We start from the raw sequence: 13,455 nt of genomic DNA on the forward strand, positions 1-13,455 counted from the left end.
CGGTATCTAAGATCGGACCACACTTTGTTTGTAATGTTGTTTCATCTACAGCTTCCGCAATGCTTTTTCCAGAGTCAACAAAGCGCATTGTATGCATAGAAGCCCCCCCATCACCAAACGCATTGGGGAAAGCATATAGAACGAAAAAAATGAAAGAGCTATGATAAACAGTTCCTCATATGAGGTGGGAGCCCTTTTATAACCGAAGCAAGCTTCCACCTGATTACATAGCTAATTGGCCGCTTCTGGCTGCGTATGTTATCTCATTTCATCTATCATGCATTGAGATTTTCACCGTGTCTTGAATGCGGGAATTTTATTTCAAACGATGTGCTAGTGTAAAAGAGGGGACGCCTGGGAGCGGAATAGGCGTTTCCCTTCCATTTGAAGGCTCGTTAAGGTTGAGCGGGCGTCTGTTTTTCTGTGCCGCCCGCACAAATGTTACAGCCCGCAGCGGTCGGAGATGATAAACGCGGAAACAGGTGTCCACAGAGTGCACCGAATCTTTTGAACTAGGTCGAGAGGAGTGTCGGGCGTCGTGTTAAAGTGCACGTACAATTTTAGACTGGAGCTCGAGGGCGTGCAGCTGAGATATATGAACTGTTAGACAGGAACGGGAACGTAGAATGCAATTTATGAATATTGAGCTCCTAGGGGCAAAAAAGAGAGAACTACAATTATGTCTCGCTTTGCGCCTAGTTTGCATATACATTTATGTAGATGACATTGCCGCACAGCAGCAGAAAGAAGACATGGGCGTAGGAGATTTGCGTCAAGAGATAGTCTTTCTATAGTGTTATCATTGCTTTCAATATCTATGCAGACATCTAATCGTTACCCGTAACCTGACTTCACTTTAATGTTCTAAAGTTGGGGATATTCATAAAATTTGAGCTGTTTTGGGGTTCAGATAACAAGGACACCATGAGAAAAGACCAACACAGTTCGTCTTCGATGTGAAAAATGAAGCTGTCATAACCAGGTGGTCCTTTCACTGTGATATAACCACACACCGGCGACATATGGCATTTCGTGAGGGGATCGTTTGAAAGGCCTGGCGTTAACCTAAATGTCATGTATACGTATGAATCCCCGCTTCCAAATCCATCTAGCAACCGTGAAGAATTTGATATGATGTTTGGTGGTTTACTTGTGAGAGTCACCAATGCATAATGCACAGTACATGACGCTCTCTGATGACGTGTATTCAATGAAAAAAAAAGGAATTGGGGATCTCATACCTCCGTGAAATAACTAGAGCTTTTGTGAATTTCTTTATACCAAAGCCTTGTCATGCTCCATGATAGTTGATGCTCAACAAGTCCTGAGCCACAAGAATGCATGTCCAGAATTGAGGTCATAGAACTCGCCGGCAGACCAGCTGTCTATGGACCATACCACATTACTTTCAGAAAGGGGGTGTCGGCCTGTAATGCTGTAGTACCTGAAAAAGCTGATATGGGGCTAGAAATCGCCATGTCTTTTTCGGGATCTCAATAACTACCCACATACCAAATTTCATACAAATACATAAAATTGATCTTGAGTTAACGTTATAGGTGCAAACATACACGATCAAAAACAATACCCCCGACAGATGTGAACCTATCCCCGGAGGTAATGAATGAATGACCTCTTCACCATGTGTACCTCATGTCGTAGGTGCTATGCAATATGACTTCATCACGAAAAGCAATTTCACGTCAATGAACCCTTGTCACATTGTATTCCCAAAAGTCAATGGAGGGGTTAACGAGCTGGCATGGATTGCACATATGCACACAGCAAGATGGAGAAATCCACGTATACCACAGAGACTTCAGAGCTAGAGAAATTTGGTCTGCGTGCATTCGTCCGATCCGTGACTTTGCGCACCGCTCAAGTGGGTGGCAAAGAACACAGAGAGTTTACCTCTTTTGCCATTTATTCTCTTCTTCACAGTTCCATTTTTACCTTCGTTATGTTTTCGGCTGCGTGTGTTTGTGCGATCGTCGACACCTGTGCAAAGTTTGACCTAAAATTCAATTTGCATACACTTATAGGTAACGCCGCATCTTGCCGCATTTTATATAAAGTGAATATTTATTAAGCTAAAGGATACAAACACTAACTCCATTGACCTATCTGTGTCCTGTTTGCCTCACGTTTGTTATCAAAAGGCCTGAGGAGCAGTGGCGTTGGTTTAGCCAGTTTTGGCACCTGTTGGTCTACATGTAGGTTGATGCCTGAAGACACGGACCTGTTGGCAATGCATAAGAGCCAAGATGGCGGCCAGAGAGACAAGCTCATAGATATGTAGTCGATAAATAACCGCCGCAGATTCAGCCACGACTGCAAAGGCTTAGTAATGAGGATTGCGTGGATGAAGGGGGCACAGAAGTACGGATTCAAGTTGTAAAGACAGCTTATATTTGATTATTATGATCTACTGGCATTGGCTCGTGCATGTCGGATAACCTGTAAAAGGACTGGTCCATGCTTAAAGAGAGTATAATTCATGTTTACGTGAGGACAGAAAAAATCAAGAAATTATATCTGGAAAGTCACCGAAGGCAAAATTCTCGGTGCATTGTATTTAAGACCTGATCTATTCTAATTCAACAATGTAACCAGACTCCCATCTCAAATAATGATAATGATTGTAATAACAAAAAAGATTATGATAATGATAAAAAACATAATGATAATAATGATATTAATAATGACAATAATTACGATGACGATGATAGCAATGATAATGATAATGATAAGAATGATAATAAGCAACTTTTGTAAAGGCCTGTATGTATCAAATACTAGCTAGCATTGATCATGAATCTTTATGTGTTTCTAGCCCTGAACGAGTTTAAATAAACCTACAAAACATTAGAACGTACGTGTGAAGAGTTTCCTCTGAAATCTGATTATGCATGCTGTGCGCCACTGTGGGACCGAGGTACTGAGGATATCTGATATAGATCCTCCTGATAAAGTCAGAGTATACACGGATTGGAAATGTAAAGCACACGGTATGCAACGGCAGTCTGTCAAGAGACTGTGAGAAAGCGTGAGGAGAATCGGGGCGAAGACTTTTAACCCAGGATGCGGCCACACGCCTCTGTGCATGCTAAAGTGCGGATGTAGCATACAGGACGAGAGGGCGCACCTCTTTTCAACATCACCGGCCTTTAATTCAAACACAGTTCTTAACCCAAGGGTACAGCTGCGCCTTCGTTTCCGTTGTTAGTGATTTTCAATTAGGTCATTCCTTTTGTTAAAGTCATAGGGATGCATGTGGTGTTCGTCATTGTTTTTCTTGGAACTGCAATCGAGGTTTATGATGAGCGTTGAGCCAGGCTTGAAGAGGTTTAGACGCCATGACGTCACGGTTGTCACACCGTATGTACTTCAGACTAGAATCCCTCCTGCAGTACTCCATCACGTTTTTTCGCGATATCTTCACCGCAAACTAAAACCACAGCGAACATCGTTCCATATGCAGTCAAACTCTGCATTGCAGTTTCTAACGCGAACTTAGAACCACCACAAGCGCTCCATTTTCTCTCCACCGCGAAAATAAATCACCGCGAACATTTCCCCCTCTACAGTATCTCCATCCCCTCTTACTCTAATTCAACTCTACATGTCTGTCTGTCGAGTAGAAAAATAAGTCTGTACATGCCTAAAAAGCGTAAAGGGAAGGGATATCAAAGATGTCATATTGACAATTTTATGCAAAAGACTTTAAAATAAAATCAATTCGTACCACTCACAGAATTCAACATTTGTGGCATTGATTGATTTGCAGTGGAGTGAACCCCGAGGTAATTACAGAAAGCGTCCACATCCACAATTGATTTATACAGAAGAAAGGTTCTATTTCCCGGGAGGAAGCAGGTCACGACTTTTCAAACGCTTGATAACGTTATATATCGCATTGCATTCAAACCAAGATTTTTTGACAGATCTACCTACTAATGAGTCATAACAGTACAGCCGACTTCACCCTGGAAACAAACAAACAAAGATGCACACTCAACCAAAAACGACACCGAAAACATAAGCTTCTTGGGGAAGGTAGATTGGTGGGGTTCTCTTTCCGGTTTTAGTTCCGAATCCGATCGAATTTCGAACTAGTTTAGAATATCTGTCGGGCAGTACTGACCATGACTGAAGCATGACACATGACACAGGACGCTGAACTTGAAAATGAGATATCCCGCCAGACTTTCCATCCATCATTGTGGTGTTAATCGATACTGTGACCCACAGGCCGTGTCAGGCTGGAAGATATGGCTACTGTCTGGTCAGATATCAGTATGGGGAGAGGTCGGGCTTTGTGGGTAACGTTTAGATTTCAGGTTAGGTTTACGTAAACACAGGGGCAGGGACATTTGGAAGGAAAGAAAAGTACTTAAGCCTCCAGGAATCAGCCACGCAAGAGACGGGAGAGGCAGAACTTTGAAGGATAAACAGGAATCGGCTGTATGCACTATGAGACGTGTTGGGAGTGAGAATGTACTGTTTCTGATGTTGCTGTATGAACAAAGATATGCGATGCCGTTGCTGGGGGGGATATTTCTATTCAAGCATAAAGGATAAATGTATTTTTCAATATTTTGGCGTCTGACATTCGGTGTATATAATCAGTCACAAAGCCTTCATATCAAAGAGCAGAAGGACCTTTATGCCTGTTGGATGGTGTATACGCGACACTTGCTTCGACGCCATGCGATCCTAGCTATATGCAGGATCATAGGGCGTGAAGACCTTATTCATGATGGTGAAAGTGTCAAGTCATAAAAAACTAAAAGCATTGGTCTAAAAGGCACCAGAAAGTGTTTGTGAAAGTGCAGCCACCACTCATCTAGGGAAATTGTAACCAAAATTGAAGCTCTGCGCATCTTCAATCGAGCAACCGACACCTTGCAAAATTCACATCGAAGGGAAGAGAGGCCTATTCTACAACACCATGTTACAATTTCTATAGTGCCTATATCGAAATACTTCCACATACACTACGTTTAAAATGTAAACACACGTTTCGGAGTACAGGGCTGTGCCACACTGATAAGCCGACATGTTGTTGGACCACCAATGAACAGACGTCATCAGTTGGCAGCAACAGGTCGCCATCTTGGAATCCGTCAAAATGTTGGGCGTCTGAACAAGCTGAACCCCTTTAAATTCACCGGTGTTTTACAGCTTCTGACATCATGAAAATGTGCTGGTTCGTATATACAAAGCTAGAGTAAGTAAGGATGTATTATGGATAATAAATCAAACATTCTATGTTGCCCTTTTATAATCATCTCGCAGACCAAAAGAGCAGTTACGACGTCAATGCAATTCAATATTTACATGATTGACGTCGACTTTAGAGCTCTCTCTGACTTTCTGTTTATTATATAATTCAAGATGGAGGAATTGGCGGCTGCTTCCTACTTTTACCGTAGCTATGGGAATCAGCTGTATGCTTGAAATAGTGCATTCAGTTGCATTCAGTTACATAGTTGTCTATCGTAGTTTTTGTTTAATTGGTTTGCTTGCTTATTTTCTCCAGTAAACATTTGTTAAGATTGTGGTATAGATCAGAAACGTTGTGGATTCAGATATCCAAACTCACGGCGTTTTAGACACACCAGAAATTATCTACATCATAAAAAACAACTAACGGATATAGCGAAAATTCTAAGTCACATCCTTGACACGCATCATCATGTCAATATCCATGCAAAAGAACCACGATATAGGTGAAAGATGATACCAAATAAGATTTAAATACGGACAGCTAGTAACGGAAACAGTGATCGTTGCCATGACAATATTGACGTCATCGCACAGTCTAAAGGCTTTCCAGTGACACAGTTTAAGTAGATATCACCGTGCATAATCCTCGTGAGGAAATCAACATTCCGAGTGAGAACGGTAATTGCCATCAAAAGGTTTTACTACATCCTAAAATCCAGGAAGTGGAATAAAGAAACATATCATAATAAGATTGAGTCTAATGTACAAATGCCAAATGTACACATCATACGTACACAGATACCTTATTTCGATAGGTTTTATTTTGCACGAGACGATGGAGGATACTGAGCCTGGCTGGGTGAGCGTGGGTGAGCGTGGGTGAGGGGGCTTTGTAAAACCAAGGAGGTTATATAGACCTATATAACCTCCTTGGTAAAACTCAAGGAAGTACCGAACAAGAAATCAAAGATCTCACACCTTCGTGAAATATCTTTGCAGAGTCTTTGTGGGTTTCTTATGCCATGCCCATGGCGCCATAACCATAGCCTTATACTGCACTACAACAGTTCATGCTCAACAGGTCCCTAGTCGCCCGGTGTCCCAAATTCAGGTCTTTGACCTTGTCGGGCAGACCAGCTGTCTTTGGACTATACCACATTACTTTCAGTAAGAGGGTGTCGGCCTGTAAATCACCATATATTTTCCGGACCTCAATAACTATCCACATGCCATAATTCATACGCATCAAAGAGATTTCCAAGCAGATACAGAAAGGCAAAATCGTTACGTTTCTCAGGCTCCCGCGCCGATTCCCGGGGCACTGGGTCTTTCGATTTATTTCATTCCGATGGCCCATTGATACTGTCTTGGCCCATGGGTAGTCTTGGCCGACACAAGGATATTGACGAGAGCGTCCACCACCCCAATGTCATGAGCCATGACTAATGAGGTCTGTTGGGGTACGGGTTAGAGAAGCTTTTGATGGATCACGGCAATTCTAGTGACTTCTTTGTACGTGCCAGACGTTATTGAGGTATTTTGATGTGTTGACGTACCGGGTAATGTGTGGGTGGAACACCGATGATCTTGTCGACCTCCCCGTGGAGACTGGTCAGAAGGCCCTGAAGGCTGAAGTATTCGTCTAGCACTCATCTTACGGAAAATGGCTGATCTTTGTTACAGATGCAAGCAACACATGATTATTCCATGTCAAAGGCTGTAGAATGACAGAAGATGGGAGATTCGGAAAGACACAGTGTGCTGATGGGGAATCAAAATGATAAGACTGCACCTGCCCTTTTTGAAACAAATGCATGCATACACAGCAGCATTGCATAATGTGTGTATGACCAGATTTGATTTAGTTTGTTTTGCACAACCACTCTCAAGTGTGACACACCACGTTTGTACAGCACGTCATAATCATCATACGGTACGTACAAGCTCCGTAGGACCGGACTGTAATGTTTGATCCACTCAGGCCAGGAATGTCCCCAACTTTTCAATAAGTGTGGTGGGCGCTCGAGGTGTGGCTCTTCTTAAAACACGGTACCTCCGGCTGTACGTCCAAACTAAGGAGGCGTCCCAAAGCATTTTCAGAGTCAAGTGAGGAAATTGGTGTCAAGTGACTTTCCCAAGGGCACAATATTGGGGCCTGCTACCGATTCGAACCCAGAACCTTAATGAAGATTCGAACCCTATCTTCAAGACCACCTTGGCAATCTTTACAAAGGGATGTGTTTGCTCGAGGAAGGGGCAATGGTACGTGACTTATCTTTAAGTCAGACACAATTCTTCTCATCTTTACTTTCCGGTCCCCAAAGCAATACTGCCAATAACATGCTAGTATCCAATGTGTCTTAGACCCCTGTTCAGCGCCAGATAACGCTGCTATCACGTTACCGTTACTGTTATCGTACCTCAGAGACGGTCATGCCTCACGCTCTGCTCTTGTAACACGTGGGCCACGACGTGAAGGGATGGATAAGTGTGTTTATCGATTCACTTTCATTGTTCCTCCGAGGGGAAATCTTGTTTTACGATCACACGAGCCATCTATTCCAGTTCGTTAAAGAAGCGTAGTTAGACGTCATTACCCAACGATCTGACGTTGACTGTCGTCCCTGTTTGAACATAAGCGAACGTTGATGCAACCCGATAAACATAGACCTTTGTGAGGTACGTTACTGACATGACAAAAGAACAATGACTTTCGTAACCATTGGTCTTTTACAACGATAAACACAGATAAAATGTGTGATGTGTACCTTGGGACAACTCAACAAAAAATCCGTTTTCTAGACAATACAATCTAAAATTTACTTCAATAGAGATCAACATGTAGTAATGCTATGAAAAGATTGCTGCTTCACAATATTCACCTTAGATGGCGTTAAGATGGTGGTGCCCCAACGACCCACTAAGAGGTCAAGGGATAGGTGAGGTGAGAGTTAAAATCTGACAACAAAATAGTAATGGTACAACATATAATACCCCACTCATTGGTATGTTCCAGCGGTCTGAACTTCCTGGACCTGATGGTTCGCCAGGGGAACTTGGAGAACCCGCCCAAGTGTCCGGCCGTCATGGGGTACGAGTGCGCAGGCATCGTGGAGGCCCTTGGAGAAGGCGTCACTGGATTTGAGGTAAGCGTTCATTTCATTTATCCTTAAGGTTAATTTTATTCAATGTTACTTAATTAACATATGTTTTACGACCATTGGAAAAATGCACATAATGCTTACAGGAATTCTCTGCTCAAAAAAGGAGAACGATAACATCGTAAGCGAGGTATGGACAAGTTTAGTCGCTTAGATACAAAGTTATCCAGCACAAGTATGGGGGTGGGGGGTAATGAGATTCATGCTAAATGTTTTGCTATTTGGTGGTAAAAAAACTCTTATATCCAATTGGGAGGGCTCGGAGCATCTCAGTCAAAAAGTGAGGCAAAATGTAAATATCCCCCCATGAGATGGCATATCAGCACCATGGAGAGGGCAGCCCGACACAGTTATTTCGGGCAAGATTGCTCCTTTGTCAAATGGTGGAAAAGATTACATACTCGTCAAGGAAAACACACTATCAAGAGGATGTATAATTCTTCATAGCTCCAGCAGATCACGAATAATTGCGAAGGAAAAATGTGTGCACCAAAATCGAAAAAAAAACCGCACCCACTACTCGCTGAGCTTTAAGCAGCAAACGCTTTCTTTTTGCATCCTATTAGCACACCCCCTTGCGGTTACCGTACGTTGGACGCCTGCCAATGCCAGGGTGTACCTGTATGTTTTCATCTTCTACAAGTGCAATTATAGAGCTACAGTACCATCTTCAATCACAATGTTCCCTTCCGTAATACACTCACAGACAATTTCTTGCGACCATACTACATGCATCTTCATTTTCCTGACTGAATGAAAAAGGCAACAAAAGTCCCAGGGGATTTAATCGTGTGAACGGCACGGTTTTATAATGAAGATATATTTGTAGTCCTGTTTTCCAAAATTAGTGGGTTAACATGATTCTACATGGACTGGTGAATGGGATTATGTCGTGTAACCTCGTTTAGGGTGATCCAAAATCTCTTTACGGAATATCAAATTTAACGTATTGCGTTCCAGTTAGGTTTATTAGGATGGCGTGTTTGTACGTGCGGAGATATTTCCTGGGTATTTCAGTCACCAGGATTACGTACATATACAGGACTTGAAATGAGTTTATTAGTTGACCATCCTCCCACCTACATGTACAGTCATGATCGCTGTTATCTAGTTGAGGCGTCTCCGTCGTAATATTGAAAGAGCTTCAATAGATGGACTTGTTCTCTTTTACTCAGTTGTCAAATCAATGCCCCCCCCCCCCCCCCACACACACATATCCCCTAACATTCGAAAAATAGCTTCCGGGGGACGCTTCGGGAGTCAGAACATCACGAGTTGATGCAAATTGTACACTATAAAGCAGCTGTTGTTTCTTGTTGTTGTTTATTTGGCACATTTTTAATTCCCACGCGATTGTCATGATCAGTAGCATCATGCTCATGAGCAACTGCTTCGCGCGCGGTTCACTCCCCACACGATTATCTGTGTACGTCACTCAAATTTGTACATCTGGCTGCACACAAGTCATACGGACTGTGAAATGACGTCTTTTCAAATTCCCTCCGGGTTCAGGGGACGACTGTGAGGTTGGGAATCACACAATCGATTCCTCCTTTGCGTCACAGGAAATAGATGAGACTTGTGTTATCTCCGCCTGGATAGAGTGTGGTAGGACGAGCGCGACAGATGGTGCCCTGTCCATCATGGAGATAGCGCGCGCAGCTTGTCAGAAACGACATTTAAACTGTATCTACCGTTACGACTTCATCCAGTGTGCCCTATCTGCAAAGTAGAGAGTTAAGAGAAGCCTTACGTGGTCATAAAGAAGGGCTCTTAACACTGTGTGAACTTTGCACCCAAAATCGGAGCTTTGCACCGAAACCGAATTGACTGTGGGTGCACCGGCGCACCTAGATATTTGGGTAGATTGTAAAGGTTCTATTGTACTCTAGTATACAGCATATTCTTGACATTTCGGTGTCAGAAAAATTAGTAAAACCTTTGTTGCATTACAGTTTAAAGATTATTATTATTACTGCTGTGGTACAGAATTCGGATTCATTGCAATTTTTCAAAGCTCGAAACTGTGTTGGCAGGTTTTGCTGATATTTTGCGTGTTTTATGCTGTGCGCTCAAAACTTATTTGTGAACTTAAGTTTTAAGGTTAAGTACAATAGACTTCGAGCCCTGTGTAGGCACGTTTGTTGTGGAGAGGAAAGAATCATTTCGCACAGCACACTCTTCTTGTTGATGGCACTTCACTAATCGTTCGAGACGAAGATTACGTACCAAGATAACGTTGCAGTCTAGGTAATTAAACCTTGCCTTCGTAAACAGTCAAGTGCCGTATGAACACGAGTGCATCCCCGCAAAACAGCTGTGTTTAGAAATTCCCTTTCTCTGTTTTGTACACATCTCGCATCGCCTACAAGAAGTCGACTGTCTGACCTTGTAGATCGCATGTACGTGGTGTTAAATCCCTTGCCGACGATTGCATTCATGATCACAATTGCCAGTCAGGTGAAATATCATTCTAAAGCGGTTGAAAATAACACAGCTAGACACGATGATAGTTATGTAGACGCCATGGCATAGGATACCGTCTAATTTATTTTACCATTTACCTAACTTGTATCACTCCGCCATCACCCGGCCTTTCTCTATATGCTGAGACATTACCCTATTACAGCACGCCGCTTCACAAGGCGCTGATCACAGTGGTTAATGGATAGAAATGGCCTCCGATGATCGCTTATCATTTTCCCGTTATGTGTGAGCGGAACATAAGTCAGACCGTGAAGCAGAGGGTTAACAGCGGCCCGTGAAGGGCAGGCGGGCAGGCGGGCCGGCGTCATTCTCATCTGACGAGGGCCGCAGGGTCAGTCCGATACAGGGGGACCATTATTGTCAAAGGTGTTTCTAATGTTCGGGATCTACCGACAACAATAGTTAGAGGATCAAGAATGAAAATTACAATTTACGGGACGTGTAATTTATCAAATTAGGGTTATAAGTATCAAATTCTTTGTAGCAAATCGTAAAGGCAATCAATGACTGTAAAAAGATACCCACGACAATTTCAGAATACTTCGGGCGACCGTCTTCGTTGGATTTACCGCCTGCATGGTGATTAACTTAGCACATCAATTTCATTATCTTATCTGTTCCAATATAAATCATGTTCACTGTTCACACCAAATTTATGGACCGTCCGTTATAATGCATTGCGTACATAGTTTACTGTTCTACATGTATGTAGTATAAATGTATACGTACTATTTGGTATAAATGTCTTTATTCTTAGAATCATATATCGATTTGCATATCTTAAGAGTACATATAAGAAATGAGAGCTATAACGCCAAGTCGCTTAAGGTTTACTACGGGCCTGTTAAGAGCGCAGGTGCGACTAAGCGTCTAGTTCGTTCTACATTAATAAATGGCTTTCAGGGTATAATGGCTCGATGGGAACCTTTAGAGCACATTTGTCTGACTTAACAGTGCAACATGTCACACCGCCGCGATACTGCGTTAGGCTCATCCTCACAGTAATGGACGCGGGCCAACTTGTCAGAGTAATAAAATGTATGGCTTTACGGAGTGGATGTCTCTTCTGGGCATTGTGGCGCCCGCGGTATACTTGAAAAGACAGCACGGAATATGTTTCTGCATATTCTTACTACTTCAAAGGCGCACTGTGCCTTTTAATCTAACACATTACCTCATGTATACATAATGAAATATAAACATTGTAGAAAAGTTACACTGACCCACAATTTGGTAAAACATTAGTGATTTTATTGCCATTTTCAGAACTACTCTAACCTCACTTGTTAACTTATACGCAGGCATTTCAACATAATGTAGAAACACATTTATATAGTGTTACAGGGGCCATTCGCACTTGCTTCTTTGCCCCTATGACTTTTTTTGACAGCGGTTGATGCTTGTTGTTTGTGCATTCCGATCTTTCTGATATTTAGAATATTCTGATTATTACAGAAGCATTGTATACATGCATTACACATGTTTGTTTTACTCGTTTTAATATAGAATCGTTTTTTCTCCATAATTTTGTCTCGGCACCTAACAGGCTACAACTATATTGACATGATATGGTTGACATGGATAATATGAATTTTTATGTCTCCACCTGTTGAAAGGATCTACGCATATCTATATACCCACTTACCATACACTCTGATTAACCATAGACGATCTAAATGAAGTGCATTTTAATAACTGTCTGATTCAGTACCGGACAGTTACTCCTAGAGACCCCATGATCTTCTAAGAGCCCGAGGACGGTTTTACCGACACTTTACCGGTGGCCCTTGATCTGTTTTATTGAAGAGAAGGAACATTAAATGTGATTAGTATTCCCGGTGCAGTCCTTGTCTGGACGGTGGCTTTAGATAGCGCGTATAGGCTGGACGCGCCATGTGTGTTCGCCTCGCATTCGGTAAGTCGTGAGTTCGATCCCCGGTCTTGAAATGCATTTAAGACATATTCATTTACATTAAGTCAAGTCATTTAGCACAACAACTTATAAACATCCTTGTCAATAAGCTGCAATAAGATATTCTTCTGTTGTGGTTTATAAAGATGAAATACCTTTGAACTACAGAAGGAGACAAGGACAACAACAAATAGTGAAGCTGATAAGATTGGTGTTCTGTTAAGATATGTATAGATAAAACATAATGTACGTTTCCTCCTGGCAATGACCATTACTGTATCATCCCTGTTGGCCATAGTTATCCCCGAGCATAAGCATAACGGCGTGTGAACAAGAACAATGTCAAGTTCATTATCAGTATGAAGGTCACATAGCCAAAAGCAGCGAACGTGACAGGAAAGGCTGAATAGCTACCGATACATGTCCGTCATGGCTGTCAATTAGCGACGGGCAGTTGGGACCAGTATGTTCATGGCAGTTCACGGAATATTGACAAAATATGGACGGAATATGTTGCTTTTGACCGTAACCTTCAATGTTTTCAGGAAAGCTGGAAATTCTAAAACCTATTTACAGTCTTTGCGCCATGATAATTGTAATGACATTTTGGTAGCCACCCCGGTAGAAAAGAGAGAACTTATCTGAGGGAAAGATATTGCAGCAGTT

General features: G+C 42.3%; 1 protein-coding gene across 1 annotated transcript in view; it reads left to right on the forward strand.

The window, feature by feature from the left end:
* LOC136439038 (synaptic vesicle membrane protein VAT-1 homolog-like) overlaps positions 1-13,455 on the forward strand; it is a 28,296-nt gene that overhangs the window by 5,598 nt on the left and 9,243 nt on the right. Inside the window, exon 2 of the mRNA XM_066434165.1 lies at positions 8,246-8,375. Within this exon, the coding sequence (XP_066290262.1) occupies positions 8,246-8,375 (130 nt within the window). The remainder of the gene's footprint in view (positions 1-8,245; positions 8,376-13,455) is intronic.

Source organism: Branchiostoma lanceolatum, chromosome 7 (genome assembly GCF_035083965.1).
Source record: "Branchiostoma lanceolatum isolate klBraLanc5 chromosome 7, klBraLanc5.hap2, whole genome shotgun sequence".
Classification (NCBI taxonomy): Eukaryota; Metazoa; Chordata; class Leptocardii; order Amphioxiformes; family Branchiostomatidae; genus Branchiostoma; species Branchiostoma lanceolatum.